Source organism: Gopherus flavomarginatus, chromosome 17 (assembly GCF_025201925.1).
Source record: "Gopherus flavomarginatus isolate rGopFla2 chromosome 17, rGopFla2.mat.asm, whole genome shotgun sequence".
Classification (NCBI taxonomy): Eukaryota; Metazoa; Chordata; order Testudines; family Testudinidae; genus Gopherus; species Gopherus flavomarginatus.
This window is the reverse complement of record NC_066633.1, coordinates 2,678,579-2,695,361: the sequence shown is the minus strand read 5'-3', so window position 1 is coordinate 2,695,361 and position 16,783 is coordinate 2,678,579. Positions and strand designations below refer to the sequence as shown.

Here is a 16,783-nt window from a genome sequence, read left to right as displayed (position 1 = left end):
ATATTTGATATTCTTTTGGAAACAACAGATGTGTTATATAGTGGAATAGAAGCTAAGTGCGTTGGTGAAGTCAAATGAAAATGATTTCCCCATAATGGGGGCATATTTATAGAAGATGGGAAAGACTACATCCCACCTCTGTCAACCTCCCCTGTCAATCACAGTGAATAGATTGTGTGAGATGTGTCCACCGGGTCCCAGTGGACAATTCTGCTTGGTATGACAGAGGAAGGTGAAACACACAAATCCAAATCAACTTGCCCTAGGGAAGAACATTTCTTTCCAATCCCAAATAACCTGTGTCCATTATCTTAACATTTAGCTACCAAAGTTCTCACGAAGATCCTGGAATAATTCCTCCAGAGCCAATTAATGATGCATTGAGATGGAAAATTCACATGCACATTTCAGTAACCCATATTCCAGGGAAGTTCAGATCTGGGGACTTTGTTCAAGCCTATGTAGGCTTCTATATTGTGATCTTCACCATCGTATGCAAGTGCCATCCCTAGACTCAGTGCAAGCTCCTTCCTGAAAGGCATATACCATCTACAGAGCAGGGTTATTTCTGCAGCAGAGAAGACATTTCAGAGTTGGGTCTGAAATAAAGACCCTAAGGAGGTTTTGATCAAGATACTAAGGAGAGCTCGTTATTTGTGGAAAAAAAGAATATGCCTTCTTAATAGATGCCAGGCTTCCAAAGCTCAAACAGAAAAGGTCCCACACAGACCCAGCTTTATTGCACTGGGTAAGATATGGAGGGTTTATCCTGGTAGAGAAAGGCTCAAATAGAAAAGATCCCACGCTGGCACTGCTGTCCAGCCAAGTAGATAGGGGTTTAATTATAAAAAGAAGAAAGTCTCCTTTAAAGGAGATTTAATGATTCACACAGGGGCCAGCTGGGAGAAGAGATCAAAAAGTTACCTGCAATGTATCGTATCTCTGGCAAACACATCATTAAATCCGGAAAACGGTTTGGCTGATGTGGGTACTTGTATTCTGTAAAATCCTGGCACACGTACCAATACCGTTTATTCAACTGCTCCAGTTGGGATGTATTAGTCAGGCCTCTAATGTCTGAGTGAAAACATAAAAACTAAGTGACTGGGAACAGCTGTAACACTAGAACAAAACCAGATTCATATTTTTCCCTCATCACTATTCGAGTCAGCAACTGTAAAATGGAAGGACAAATCCATTTATAAAACACAGTCTAACAACATCTATCTAAATTATACAGTGCTACTGAGCAGAGACTTCAAGTTTACAGTCACCACAGGATTAAAATTTCACCCTCTCCTCCAGGACATACTGTAATGACTATCTCCTATATATATACACTTCAGATTAGATGTGAGGGTACAAGATCTTCCTTTCATAAGGGACACGGATGAGAACATATAATGTTCTAAGTTGCTCATGCTCAGAGATCATGAACCTTTCAGAAGATAACAGCTCTAGCAACCTTAAATCTCTACTTTCTTTTCGTAAGTAGCTATATGTCAAGGCTTTCAGGCCTAACACGGGGTGCAACATAATATTTTCCATAGAAAGAAGTATGCTGATTCTAGTTACATCATCTCAGCTCTATGGGAAGTGTTCAGATCAATAATTCAGGGTGTCTTCTGTTTAGGAGTTACACCACTTGAGCTTTATAAACTTGCCAAGCTTTTATTTTAAAATTTAGCTTTTCCAAATGTCAAGCAATGTACACAAAGAAAAAGTAGATATTTCATTGCTAGCAAAATTATTTGAGAAAGTCCCTTTGAATGTATTTCAGCAGGATCAATGACATTTATATACTGCTTGATGCCATGGGAGGGGATCCAATAAATTAAGAATAGGCAAAATATGCAACTCTTCTGAGGCTCAGTATTGTTCCTCAGAAATACTAAACAAGGGAAGGCGCATTTCTTTGCTGCCCAGAAGCTGGCCTTTAAAAACGATTTTCAGGTATTCCACATACAAAAATTGCAAACTGCAACTCAAAATAAAAGACGACAGGAAGTTAATGAAAATACATTTTGGAAAACAATGGAGACAGCTAAAGTCGTCCATCATCCAGTGGCAGGAAACTGTCCAGGGAAGCTAACCGGAATCTGTGGCGGGCACACACTGAAGTGTCAGCACAAAACACTTGGTATAACCAGTGGGAGGAGGGAGATTTCAGCACATCCTTGCAAAGCAGAACATTTCCTTGTGGTACACAGAACTCCCAGTGGGACTTATTTATTGAACTGCTTTTTGAAACTAGTGCCGTTCAATAGCTGTTTTCATTCATGTACAAGCAATACACAAAACTGCGGTAACATGCTTCATAGATGCTCAACAACATCATGCACACATTAGTACTGACATGGGAATCACACCACGGTGTCAGACTGGAGTGGTCCATACACAAGTGTTACTGAAGAAACTGAACTTTCCAAATCCTGTCAGCATGGTAGAGTCTTAGAGAAAAGATCAGTAACTTCCCACCCTGGACTGCCATTGCAGAATCCATTTGCATGTTATTTCTGTGCTGACTTCATGAATTTTGAAGAGTTGGGAGTCTCACAACACAAGTGACTGACCGCTCTAAAATGCTGTGTGAGACCACAAATGGAGACAGTCCTGTATTAGGCACCATATTAAAAAGGACAAAATGCATGTTCTCACTTTCTTAAAAAACGTCAGATAAAGGTATTAGGTGAAGGGAATCACACTGATGAAGAATCCAGGACACAATGCCAGGGAGGTTATCCAACATTTAGTGCACAAAGGTTTACAAAGTTAACAGCTTAAACTGGAAAAAAGTGATGCAAATTGGTTGTCTTGATTGCGCCTGTCAGAAAATGCCTAGAGCAGTGATACCCAGACGGACGCTCACAAGCCCCAAGTGGCTCCTTAATGCAACTCCTGCGGCTCTTTGCAGCATGTGCTTTTAAAACACTGTGATTTAATTATTACCCCATCTAAGTGATTAACCAATCAGGATGCTTTTACTATTTTATTAGCCAATTGTAATTGATAAAATGATACTTGGTCAGTCATTTTGCTGGGAAAATAAAATTAAATTACACACAGTGAATTCATATGACTGTGGCTCTTTCAGGTAATGTTGATTGTTAATTTGGCTCCTGAACCACTGAGTGTCACTAGCCTAGACCCTTCCACCATGAGCAGCAGTATTTTCAGATGAGATGCACTTGTGCATGGTGAGAAGTTTGCCACAACAGCTGGTAGGTAATCAGTCATTCAGGCCTTATCTAGAAAGATTTCATCAGTCACTCTGCTCTGTTCTTATTTTGCTGCTGGTAAAGTAGGTACGTATTTAAAATGACGCACATACTGTCCTTGGTGTCTATGATTAAAGGCATTAAAAATTGATTAAGCAAAGTGAATCCTTTCACTTCCTCTACAATTGCTTCATTTAGGTGTCTGAAATAGCACACACTGCATATGGCTTTAACTGCACAATGGCAAAAACAAAAACCTTTTAATGCTCAGGTGTCTATTTCAGTTTGGATTTAGGACTCCTTCTCTTTCTTCCCATCATCCAAAGGAAGCAAAGATTGACTAGCTTATTGACTAGCCATTTACTCCCATGGGACTCACCTTGATTTAGGAAGTTAATGGCTTTCATACATGCATACTCCTCATTGCTGACCTTCAACTGGTTAAATTTGCGGTAGAGGTAGATCAGCCGTTCCATCACCTCCATTCCCTCTTCACTGAATCTGAAGGAAAGAGAGACAGATGCACACAACACAGTACTCAAAGAGGAGAGGCTCTTTGCAATTAAACCGTAGGGAGCTTAGTGACTTACTAAAACTCTATGGCATTTAAAAGACCTTAATGCCTTGCATTATAATTCAGAGCCCCAGATGCTTCAGGTCTGTTAGCACTATTCACAAGAAGCAAAACTGATCAGGTGATTCAGACCATCATATTTGCCAGTTACATCAGACCTTTAAGTAAAATGGGGATTTTGCAGGTGCATGTGGGTATATATTGGCATAGCTGCTTGTGGACAAGTGCTGCATGGTCATGGTATTAGGCTGCTATGACTGGGAGAAACAAGTATTAGAAGTTCCTGGCTCTGTCAATGATTTCTTGCATGGCCCTGGACAAGTTACTAATCCTCTCTTTCGATTTCCCCATATTTAAATGAAGATGTTATTTTCTCACCTCACAGGCTTGTTGTGAGGCTTAATTCACTAGTTTGTGAAATGGGATGATCCTTACACAGAAAACTCTAGGGTTGTGCAAAGTATTATTATTACTACTATACACTCAGTAATAGCTACACTGTATTTTATGACCCATCAGCTGTGCAGGTCCATCTAGGAAGTTTGGCGAAATCTATACAACTTCCAGCTACATTATAGTTACTGACTATTACAGGGTGTCTATCACAAAATGCAGGCTGAGGGGCAAAGGAAGGTTTGAAAACAAGAACAGGAAAACCTCAAAAGTTGTAGTGGTTCCTTTCAGCTGATCTTTCTTAGAAGCTCTTATTTAGAAATCAGTCTAGAAATCTGGAATGAATAGACAGTCCTTTCTGTCCTGCTGCTCACCTTGGAACAGACTTGGCAAAAATCAGGCTTGCCCAGCCAGGTTCAGTATGTGCTAAGGACCTGCTGGTTGGTCCTGGACACCGTAGGCCTTCACTCTGGATCCAGGGCACTCATTTATCACATTACACAGCACTCTACCTGCTTCAGCACAGCCATTCGTTCTTAAGGCTTTATACTTAAGAAAAAAAAATCATGTCATCCTCCTCTACTCAGCTTCCCAGCACTTCCCCAGTTCTCTCTCTCAACTCCAGCCCTCTTTTAGCCCTCCCCAGCTTGAACTTTTCTCCAAGCCAGGCAGTGCTGGAGGAATAGGGTGTTAGACCATCTCACCTGAGATTTTCACCAGTCACACAATGTGGTCATGTCACGAGTACAGGTGATATAAAAGTCATCTGTTTGTCTCATTTGGGCACAAGTTTCCTCCCCCATTTCCATCAGCATGGCTGTACCCCACCATGTCAGAATGAAACTGCACATGGAGGGCACATGGATATGTGCTGATGAGCAAAGCCTCAGATGTGAGCTCTAACCTAGCAGGTGAGCAGGAGATTACATGCAAACGTGGGAGTTTGATGCATGAGAGACAGAACGTCCAAGCAACTTTAGAGTCAGGAGGAGGAGCTGAACTCTTTCCAAGAAAAGAAAACACACACAGTACGGGTAGCTTGCTTACAACAAGCTGCAGATCTCTCTCTGAGCTAGGACACTTGCCCAAAGAACTCGCTAATGGGGCGGGATATGTAATAGTAGGTTGGGAAGGGCTCACCATAGTCCAGTGACTGCAGTCTCTTAAGAGCTATGGGAATGAGCTCAATGGAAACGCTCTAGTGAAGAGTCCTAGTCCTGTAGGGAATCCTAGATTTATGAAGGAGGAGTCTGAGAGGACCCTCGCATGCAGGTCACTGGATCACAGGACAGTAGACAAAAAGATGGCATAAGTGACATTCATGAGACTCTGAAGGTACAGAGTGCATATTTCAGAGTGTTCTATTTGTGCAAATCGCCAGTAGCCATCCCTGCTATTTGTGGTTTAAAGTAATAAAGGCTAGTTTTGAAGAAATAGGGCACTGCATAAATCTTCAGCAGTGAGACAGAAGTGTTCAGGAAAGCTTCAGCTGTGTGTTCTGGCATTATACAGTACACAATCAGAGCATAGCTAGAAAGCCATCTCTGAACAAAAACAGAACAAAAATAAAATCCCTTTTACTGAATATCATCTTATTTTGGCACGTGTATTTGTTTACTTCAAAGTTATTTGTAAAATGCATGGTGGAGTTTGGCCTCAGAGAAGAGAAAACAAGCTGTTTGAACTTTAGGTCAGTTCTTCAGGGAAGTAATATTGTAAGTGATGAAAGCCTTGTCGGCTAATCTAAAGCTGTACAATTTTCTTGCTCTCAACTTGACATTAAAAATCCTGCAGGTGCAAGATTGCAAAGCTCAAGAAGTTAATGAGCACAGAGACCACTCACAATCCTCTGCTGGGTCTAATTGTTTTTTGAGAATGCACATTTTTACCAGCCACTCGTCACTTCCATAAATCCAGGAGAGCTCTTTGCTCATGCTTGCAGTAGAACTGTCCTGGTTTTCTGTGCATGCATTCCTCCCTTTTTCAAACAAAGCTGTTCTGTTTTGCACAGCCCTATTCCTTCTGGAGCACTGACTCCTCCACACACTGTCTGCCTCACAACTTTTACACCAGTTTAATTCTTGGCTATGTATTATCAGGAGCAACAGTAAAAAGTTCAAGCTGCCATGCATTTTATTTGCATTTTTACTAGACTCCAGAGATTTAAACATTAGATCTAGAAAACAAACAGACCATTTTGCCAGCAGTTTAAATCAGAATTAAAACATGAAAAAGTTGATCATATTTATTCATTTTTCATCTACTTATATACTGGCAGTCAGGGTTCCGACCAGGAACAGAAATAAACTCCAATCTTCTAAGTCCCAGGGTATCTTAGGTCAGAATATTGTTTTAAGTTGGGTAACAGACAACCTGAATCTCAGACTGCAACAGCCATTCCTTAATATTGGAGAATCATTACGGTGAGCTGCTCTACCATGAAGAGAGAACCAAACAAAACCCTCTGTTACACCCAGGTAATACCAGTGAACTCACTGGGGTTACATGCGGATCATGCAGATCTATGCTTCAACGAAGAGTGGTCTTAAAAGCAAAGACATCAGTGACTGCTTCAGAAGAGATGGCCTCTGGTGTTACTTGCTGGAGAAGCAATAAACACTGTTTGTACCACAGAAAGAAAGCTGGTTGATAAAAATGACCATTACAAAGCCAACATTAACTTGGAGCAGTACACACATTAGGGCAGCACTGAGCTGGCCAGTGTCTGGTGCAGCAATCCAGCTTTCTATCAAACTTGTGAAATCCCAGAGTCCAGGCAGAGGTTGATTAGAGGAAGAAACATCACACACTTGATTTAATATGAAACATAAAAAATGAAAAGGCAAGGTGTGGTTTGGGGGGCGGGGGGAGAACATCTTTAATAAGCCTAGATCTTTTTTACTCACCAATTGTTAAAAAGTCAGGGAGGAGCCAGCCAGGGACACTTGGCTCCCACCGAAGATAGGAGGACAGGAGTGCACTTGCAGGAGCACATGGGAGAGTGCTGCTAAGACTTTCACTCTAATACAACAGCTTAGTATTATTACTACTGCCCTGTTATACATGGATATTTAGGCTATAAATAAAATGCTCTGAAATAAGAGGACTGCATGACTGAATGGGCACCCAGCTGTGCATCACACACAACATTCTTCCTTCCTCCCAAATGGCCTGGTAAAGTTACATTTCCACTTTTTTGCTAACATCAATTAGTGATACTTTAAATGCTGAATCAGTAACTGAGGTTAAAAGGAACCATTCCACTGTCAAAACACATCTATTATTTTAACCCCTTGGATAAATACACAGATCTTTTCTAAAGCATCCCTGAGGCTGGCAGCCTAGAAATTGCCAGTGTTGGAAGGGTTAAGAAGACTCCTTTATTATCTCTCTTTCATTTCGGGTCTGCCTCATATTTTATATACATGTCAACTTTTGGGGCCTTGAGAGGGAGAGCTTGAGCATAATCAAACCTGCGCACAGGAGTAAGTGCTTGGCTCTCACAGAGAGACTCCTCATTGCACTGTGAATGTCTCTATTAGATCACTGATTATTTATAAAATGACACTCGAGATTTACCATCCTATAATTACCATGGCACAACGACCAGCTCCAGCAAGGGCAGAGCCAGAGGAGGTCAAATATTAACAGGGAGGCTGGGCAGCCAGTTAAGTAAATCCTGCAAATGTTCTGTCACAAGGCTGTCAGTCTCTCTGCTATCCAAACAAGAGTCCGTCTGGGACTTCGGACTACAGAAGAAAGAAAACTGACCAAGATGATGAATTAAGGCAGGTCATCACTCGGAGCATCAGATAGCACTGTTTCCTCCACAGTGTCAGCTAAGTTGCAACATCATTGAATTTATGTAATAAAAAACAATGAAATAGCAATTAATAACGTAATATTGTGGAAACAAGGTCACTAGCTGTGTGATCAAGTTCTTCATTCTGCTTCTAACTGGAAAGCTTTGCAAACAAGCTTTTGTATCTTGTGGTTATTTACAATATTTATATCGTATTTCTTTGAGCCTGAGTAATTCCTCACATAAAGGGGCTCTCCTCTCAATCCTAGGGTGAAGAAAGGAAGAATTTCTATGGGAAAACTGGCCTTGACACTAGGTTATCACTCTCTGCTTTTCTTCAGAATGCTGGGAAAACTCTGAATTGTCCAAGGGAGATCTTCAGTAGTTAAAAGGAATGACACTGACAAACCTAGAACTAGAGGGTACAGCTGCTCAGTCTTGGGCCATATATTCTTTTTTGTGCTACGTGCAGGGATTACTCCTAATTTGTGCCCCTCTTCCTCACCCTCATAACACAGGTTCTGCACGTGCTACAGTGTGTTCGGCAAGGCCAAAGGAGCAAGCTTTTGTTGGTTGATTGGGTTAAAACATCTAAAAATGGATCATTTTACCCCAAACTTTTGCTTAAAGTTCACTGCTCTTTAATTTCATTGCATCTTAATATAAACCCTGAGGAAACAATTAATAAAAAGCAATCTATTTGAAATAATGCACTGAAGATTCTTAGAGAGTTTCAGAAGAATGCTTAAGAAATCTGCTATATTCCACCAGAACAGTCGGGGGCAAACTTCTGTGAACTATATACGCTCAGACGGATGTGAAGAAAATGAAACCAGCCATTTCAGTAACAAAAGTAAACTGAAGTCATGGGATCTATCACTCTGATAAATCTCACAGGACCTGCCCTTTCTCCTCTCTCAGGTTTCAAAAGGATATTTCAATTGAGAATAATTTAAGGCCTCGTGCACACAGTTTGAGCACTGAAGTAAGTAAATTAGCACAAAAACTCTGTGTAGACTAGCTCTAGATGAGTCATCTTAAAGGGAGACAAGTTTAAACCCTACATTTATGTTTTATATAAATAAAAATAGGAGGCTTGCTAGAGGTATAAACCCTCATTTAAATAGAATTGTATTTTTTTAAATTAAGAGATTTTTGAGAATCTCTCTGCATACAGGGAAATCCAAACATAACAACCATGTGGCAAGAGCATGGGCCATGATTTTCAAAAGTGATGGCAAAGCTGATTGAAATTTTGAGTTTTGAGGGAAAACTATGACAAACCTCTAGTCTAGCGACTTGTGATTTTGGGTACCTAATGTGAGGTACTTCGGGCACTCAAAACTGAAAGTGAAATGGACTAGTTTAGTTTCACAGTCCCAACGTGAAATGAAGTGTAAACAAACAGCATAAGTGGTGCTGGTAGGCTGTAAGATCCAAAGAGCATCATGTGTGCTAGAAATGCACATTTCACACGTCTACGGTCTGCTTTTCAGAAGTGCTGAGTCTCCATCTCTCCAGCTGAAATCAATTAGAACTGCGGGGGCTCAGCACCTCTGAAAACCAAGCCTATGCTATGAATCTCAAAAGGGCCCTTTAACACAAGATCTATATCCCCATTCATAATTCTTCACACCAACTAAGGCTTTGTGGGATTTAACTGTTGCAATGTAACAGACTTTCGACTTCAAGCTCCCATTTATTCCTGTCACCCTTGAGATCAGAGCTGAAGTGACATCCCTCAGCAAGCCAGTCTGAATGGAGAACGCTGAGAGGAGGCCAAACTGTGCATAAGGTTTTCCGGAGGGAGTCTATTTCTATTACAGTTTTGAGTAATCGCCCACCTCCCCAAACAGACTTTAGGTGGTTTCAAACATCTAAATGGCTTTCACGGGATGGAGGGGGCTAAGGACAGCATAGAGGCTAGGGCTGCAGGCAGAACAAAGGGAATGCACCCTACTCCTGGGGAGTGGCAGGCATCACTCCCTAGGCAACCCTTTGGCAGCTGACTGAGAAGATCCAGACGGTGTTCCACACAACCAACCCCACACAGGGATTTTGAGATGGATAGACAGGGAAGATACCTCCCCACACTTCGCCCACATGCTCCCCACCAAAATTTTTTTTATCTTCTCTTGAACAATGATCCCTACACGTACATGTAAACCACTCTGAAATCTTTTATAAGGGTGGGGACTACAATCCCTTCGTACCAAGAGGGAAAGTTAGATGCCAGACTTGTCCACAGATAAACAGTGAGTCAGCAGCAGAGCCAGGAACAGACACACACACACTCCCATTACTAGATATTGCTACAGCCCCAGAAGATTTAACCCACCACCTCACCTGTGCAGCTCATCGTCAGAGGGAGAGTACTTGGAGGTTACATCAGCAAGGTCACCAAAGATCTGTTTACTGTAAACGGTTAGTGAGGACAGCAGAATCAGCTCCTGCCATGTGGAACTTAGCAGGCAAGTATAGTCCTTGATTGAGAGTTCACAGAAGAATGGCAGCTTCTTAATCCAAGCAATCTGCCTGAAAAGCAACTCATCTGCCAAACGACACAGCAATGCAAACAGCTCGGCCTGAGTCACTTTATACCTGCAGGCACAGTTAACATGAAAACACAAAAATGGATTAAAAACATTGGAACACAAGGCACCAGGATAACAAGATAGAATGTGTGTGTCTTGATTCCTGGTGACCACAGTGTCACCCAGTGGTGAGAACAGAGACTGACTGCTGGCTTCTCTGCTCCTGCGCCCGCAGACAGCAGGTGATGAAAGGTACTATGCCTGGCACCTGTGTTTCTCCCCAGAGATGAATGCTATCCCTGAAGATGCTGACTGAATCTAACTAGCAATCTTCGCATTCCACCAGCAGCTCTGCTCTCAGGAAGCCTCCTGCAGACCTGGATATCAGAGAGATTAACAAGCTGCTGCTGCTTCCCAGTTACAAAGAGAGCTGACGTTGTACTCCACAGATGTGCAAAATATTATGCAAAAAACAGAAAAGTGATTTCACTTGTGAAATAGATCCTCTCAGCCTTCAGACATTAACATCACAGTCTCAGTTCTAGCCCTTGGGTGACATTCTTTGGCTACTGGCTTCAGAATCAGGCATAGTTTATTTAATTACCTATACACATGCAAAATTAAGAGATCTGTAAATACAATGTTATTTTGAATTTAAATACTCAAAAAGTATCCCCCCAACAACACTAATTTACATGTTCCATATGCTGTGCATGTGCAGACACAGTACATACAGTATCAGCATTGCAAAGGAGTGGCTCAGGACAGCCTCACTCCCCCAAACCATGTGCACTTACCCATCTTCAATAAGCATTGGAGTGCCAAGTGGTTCCAGGTCCTCAGCTGACACTAGCTGATTGATAAGACTATGTGACTGGGGATCTAGGCTTCGGGTCTGTGGGGGCATCAGAGCCGAGTGAGCAGAGTAGTTAAAAAGGTGCGGTAGGTACTGATAGTGCGTGGACACTGGAGTCCCAATATACTGATCCCTGAGTGCAGTGAATCCATTCAGCTCCACAGACCTACTGAAAAGGGAAGATCTATTTAATAGACTGGACGAACTCCATCTCATTCATTACAATCTGTCATCCAGCTCAGGGACAGATGGAAATAAGAATGCTTCACAGAAAAGAAAAGGGATGAAAAATCCCTTCTGGTTAAATTCTATGGTGAAAGCAATCAAGAGCATGCAGACCAGCTGCTTCCTACTTGCATCATGTCCAGCCTGACCTCCATGCTAGTTCCATTTACTGTGACTTTCTAGAAACTCTGCTGCTCAGAAAGCATTCTTAGATTAAACCACATAGCCAAGGTTTGTGCTAAGCATTTCCATCTCTACTTACTGAAAGGTCCAGAATTTAGGGTTTGTGAATAAAGAGGTTTACAAAACCTATGAATAAAAATATTTTCATTTACATTTTTAAAACAACTGACAATGGAAGTGTGTGCGCGCATTGGAGGGGAGGGGGTGCATTGGTTTGACATTTAAACATTCTTTCCAGTGTTTGCAACCCAAGTACTGAAACACTGCGTTACAGGATGCGAACCTGAGAATAAGACAAACTAAAAAGTAATTAGAAAATCAAATATGGTGACTAGCTCATTTTCAACATACAAAAAATGAAATGGAAGGAAGTGAACAGACAATATTAATAGTGAAAGGTAAATTGTGTGTAAAATGTTCAGATTTTCATAATCTGAAGTGGTGTTAAATCAGATTAAGATATCTGCTTTAAATGTCAAGACCTTTAACCCAACATTTCTTTGCCATTCTTTCATGAGAATTTTACTCTCAGATCACACTGGATTGATCTAACACAGTGTATATGTCTTTTGCTAAAATGTGTTCACAAAGAGGTCAGCATTTGCAAGATGTGTTTGCGTTACACATACAAAATGCTTATTTTCACTTTTGGCCCAAAATGTAGCCCTCAGGGAAATACAGGCAGTTACATTCATCTGAAATTCTTTCAATGGAAACTCCCACCTTGAAGATGGAGTAGAAACAGGTGATGGCTGGTTGCTCTCAGAAACTCCATTCCCGGGAGAACTATGGTCACTGTCTCCATTGTTACTCCAAGAGATGTTTGCCTCCCCCTCAAATTCTTGTCCAGACATAATTCTTTCAATCTCCTCCTCTGATATCTTTTGGGTAAAAATTATTACATTTAGTGATAAACTTATTCCAGCCAAGTACATAACTAAGCAGGACTGAGTTGCACATACCACTGGAGTTATATGTACTGCTACTTTAGCATGGAAAAATTACTAAAACCTAGAATTTTTTGAGAGGGGTCTTTTATATGGGAGGAACGTTCAAATACACTTCCATGCTTTTCTTATTGTTTTTCTACTTTTTACTAATGAGAGATTTGTTTTTAAATAAGGATTACAGAATTATCTGACTGCCCAGAGTCATAACAGTACAAGCCAAGTGAAGTCAACATGGTTCTACTTAGGGGAGAAAGATGGCATAAATGAGGCCAGAATGAGAGGCAGAAAGAGAAAGTTACTGACCTTACAGTAACTGGAGTTCTTTGAGATGTGTGGTCCCTATCTGTATTCCACAGAGTACGCATGTGCTCCACATGCCAGGAACTGGAGAATTTAGAAAGCAGCGTCCATTGGTTCATACATGGGCCCTGGCTCACCTCATGTCTCTGACAAGGGAGATAAAGCACAGGGCAGACCGACCACCTCTCCAGACCAACCACTTTGTTCTTCTCCACCACAAATCAGAGAAGAATCTGAAGCAGAGGGGAAGGAGGGAGGGTAGTGGAATAGAGTTAGGGACCACATACCTTGAAGAAGCTCCAGTTACTATAAGGTAAGTAACTCTTTTCTTCAAGTGCTGGTCCCTACGTGCATTCCATTGTGGGCAATTGACAAGCAGTACTCAAATGGGAAGAGACTGCTAGGTCACAGATGGCAGAGCCAAATGAAGGACTGCTGTTCCAAAAGATGCAATCAGCGAAGGAGTTCTGCACCAAGAGACAGTGTCAAGCAAATGTGTGGACTGAGCTCCATGTAGCTGCTTTCCAAATATTAAATAGAGACACCTCTTGAAGTGACACTATATATGTTGCTTGTGCTCTTACCCCATGAGGGAAAGATTAAATAGCTGACAGAGCAAAATACAGGCAGAGATCCATTTTGAGATTCTTTGAGAGGATATAGCCTGACTCCTGACCCTTTCTGCTATGGGATTTCTTGATTGTTTACCTGCTCTGCAGGTAAAAAGCTAAGGCTTGCTGAACATGAAGGGAATGCTGCCTTCTGAGGATGCGTGAGATTTTGAGAAGAACACAGGTAAGTAGATACACTGGTTCAGGTGAAACGCAGAGACTACACTGGGAATGAATTTAGGGTGAAGGTGTAATGAAACTCTGTCCCTATGAAATACAGAATAAGGAGCACCTGCCATCAATATCCCAAGCTCATCAACCCTCCTAGCTGAGGTGATAGCTACAAGCAATGCAACCTTCATGAATAGGACAGACATGGAGCAAGAAGCTCATAGTTCAAAAGGAGACTTAGTTTAGAGAACAAGGTTCAAGTCCATTGAACAATAGGCCTTTTCTTCTTAAATAGGCAGAAAGGTTCTGATTGACTAGCAGATTCTGAAAAGGCCTAGAGGGTGTGCAAAGATCAAGTAGCCCTGTGAAGGCAGATGGTATGCACTGATTGCTGCCAAGCAGACCCATAATGAATTGACAGGCAAACCTGCTGTCTCCAAGGAAAAAACATAGTCCAGAATGAGTGGAATATCTGTGGCTTCTGGAGAAATAGGTCTGATACTGCCATGCCCCTGAGTCAGGAGACTAGGATGTGTAGGAATGTGATCGGTGCCCAAAATGACATGGGTCGGAACCAAAACCATCAGAGCTAGTTGAGGGCAATGAGATTAACTCATGCCCTTTCCTGCCAAACCCTGGCAAAACTCAAGGCCTAGTTCAGATCATCTGACTAGGGAAGAAGTAGAGTGTTGCCCTGTGAGTGGCAACCCAGGGCTCCTCTAGAACAGTATATGTTGCACTTTCTAGTTTGTTGGGGACGAACAGGTCCCTGGTAGGATCCCCTGTAGAGCAAAAATATTGTTTACCACAGAGTCACAAAGCTCCCACTTGTGATCAACTGCAAAGTGTCGCTGAGAGAGTCCACTAGCACATTCTGGTTTCCTGGGAGGTAGACACTGACAGGGTAATCTGATTGCCAATGCACCAGTTCCACAGACTGACCACTTCTGCACATGGCAGGGGGGAAGGAGTAGGTGGAGCTTGCTCCTTGTTTGTTGATGTAAAAGCCGGTTGTGATGTTGTCCGACACTGAGCGCATGGTGACCTTGAACAAATGGGAGAAAGGTTTCGCAAGCCATTCGAACTGCTTATAGTTCTAGAACATTGATGTGCATCCGGACTTCCGAGATGTCCAGATGCCTTGTTCTGTATGGCTGTCCCCGTGGATCAATTATCATTGATAATGATTGTCCTGTCTGATGCAGAGGCTTTCCTCTATGAGAGCCTGGAAATGAGCTCTGTCCTGCTGGGGGAGATTGTCAATGGAGTCTGTGAATTTTGAATAGTTCAGGAAGTCATACTTAGCCAATAATGCTTGGTGGCTGGTTATTCTGAACTAGAGGCTAGAAGAAAATACTTTCCCCTTCCCAATAAGCTGAGATGCTTTGCCCTGTTTATCAATCAGGGTAGATTAAGGGTGTTACTGCCTAGAACTCTCGACAGCCATTTGGACCACCAAAAATTAGGAGGAGACTGAAAGAAGAGCAATTCCATCACCTTGGCTGAGCCAGAGTACTATGTCTCTGCCCTCTTGGGCATGGAGGTGCAGGTAGCTGCGGTTTGCCAGATCCCCCTAGCTGGCTCCAGGATAGTTTTATTACTAAGGAGCATTATTCTACTGGGGCAGGAGGACTGAAGGATGTTCAGGAGCTTGTGCTGAGGCTCCTGAACCTCCTCAAGAGGAATCTGCAGCTCCCCAGCAATTTTACAAAGGAGTTCCTGGAAATGCTTAGAGCCATTGGAGGAGGCTGAAAACATTGAAGTCACTACCTCATTTGGCAATCAAAATACCAATCTCGTCTGATCTTGTAGAGCTGCTGGATCCAGTATGTACTTCTATTCCTCAGTAGAATCTGGGGGCAACTCTATTTGTCCCTCAAAGGGGAGGGAAGGGGTGACTCTCCAGCAAACCAGACTGACTCTGTGAGATGGTACTGGTCCCATGGCCCCCAGGGTAGCCAAAAGGATGGGCCAAATGGGTGTTGCGGTCGTCCCTAAGACACCAATGGCATGATGAGGCAGAGGTTGGTCCCAAGCTGTTCCAGGAAGGTGTTTTGAGGGAGGACGACCTAATGATTCATCTCCCCATGAGGAAAAAATTATTTTAGTTCCAACACGGTTGCCACTGGAGGGAAATTACAGCCCAAAGATGGGCAGGGAGACAAACCCCTTCAAAAAGCCAGCTCTCCTGGCAGAGTCATAACCTCTCTCAAGAGAGGGAACCAAAGGAGTGAGAGACTCAGAGTCTGGGAGAGCGAAGATATCATCAGAAGCAGCAAAGGTCTCATCTCTTACCAGAGCGAGAAGAGTCCTGTTTGCCTGAACCACCAGACCCACCATTTTGAGACAGCGTGCCAAAGCCATTGAAGTCAGATGGAACCGTGTGTAACCAATGCTCTCGGCTATCGATCTTCACTGGTGCCTGGGGAAACTCAGGGCTTGTGCTCGGGAGATACTGGTACCCCGATCATGACATGGTGTCAATGAAGCCCTAGACTTGTGGGCTCCCTTATCATGCCTCAGACTTGGGCTGAGTTAGTGCTCAGTTTAGGGAGGGCCACATACGACTTCTTTGAAGTGGATTTGGAGGAAGACGTAGCCTTCTGCTTATGAAAATGCGCCCTCCTCTCCCAACAAGACCCCACTGAGGGATCTGTAAGGGTAGACTCCTTTGCTCCTAATTTAGACCTTATGGAAGGTAGGCATGCTGCTTGCTGAGTCAGGCCAATATACAGGGAGCGGAACAGATCCCCCAGCCACAGTCTGATAGTGGCCTCATGAGCCTTTCCATTAGATGCTTCCTAATGGGAAGTTCTACCCTTTCAGGGTATGGCTGGAGAACAAACAGCAGATACTGCACCTTGCTGCAATATTGGCTTCCACAAGGCAGTACAAGCAGCACTGGTGGCTGTCACTGACGTAAGAGGATCACAGGCAGGAAGCACAAATTTTGAAGCCCATAGCCC

The 16,783-nt window shown here is 42.7% G+C and overlaps 1 protein-coding gene across 9 annotated transcripts in view; it reads right to left on the bottom strand.

The window, feature by feature from the left end:
• NR6A1 (nuclear receptor subfamily 6 group A member 1) overlaps positions 1-16,783 on the bottom strand; it is a 418,534-nt gene that overhangs the window by 229,301 nt on the left and 172,450 nt on the right. For 8 of the 9 annotated variants that reach the window (XR_007769973.1, XM_050926256.1, XM_050926260.1 and 5 more), the window contains 5 exons: positions 12,509-12,666; positions 11,319-11,546; positions 10,334-10,588; positions 3,598-3,719; positions 925-1,077 (listed from right to left, as the gene is read on the bottom strand). Coding sequence is in view for 8 of the 9 variants with exons in the window: in XM_050926256.1 (XP_050782213.1) it covers positions 925-1,077; positions 3,598-3,719; positions 10,334-10,588; positions 11,319-11,546; positions 12,509-12,666 (916 nt within the window). In the remaining variant the exon portion in view is untranslated. The remainder of the gene's footprint in view (positions 1-924; positions 1,078-3,597; positions 3,720-10,333; positions 10,589-11,318; positions 11,547-12,508; positions 12,667-16,783) is intronic. The other variant, XM_050926257.1, reaches the window with a different exon arrangement.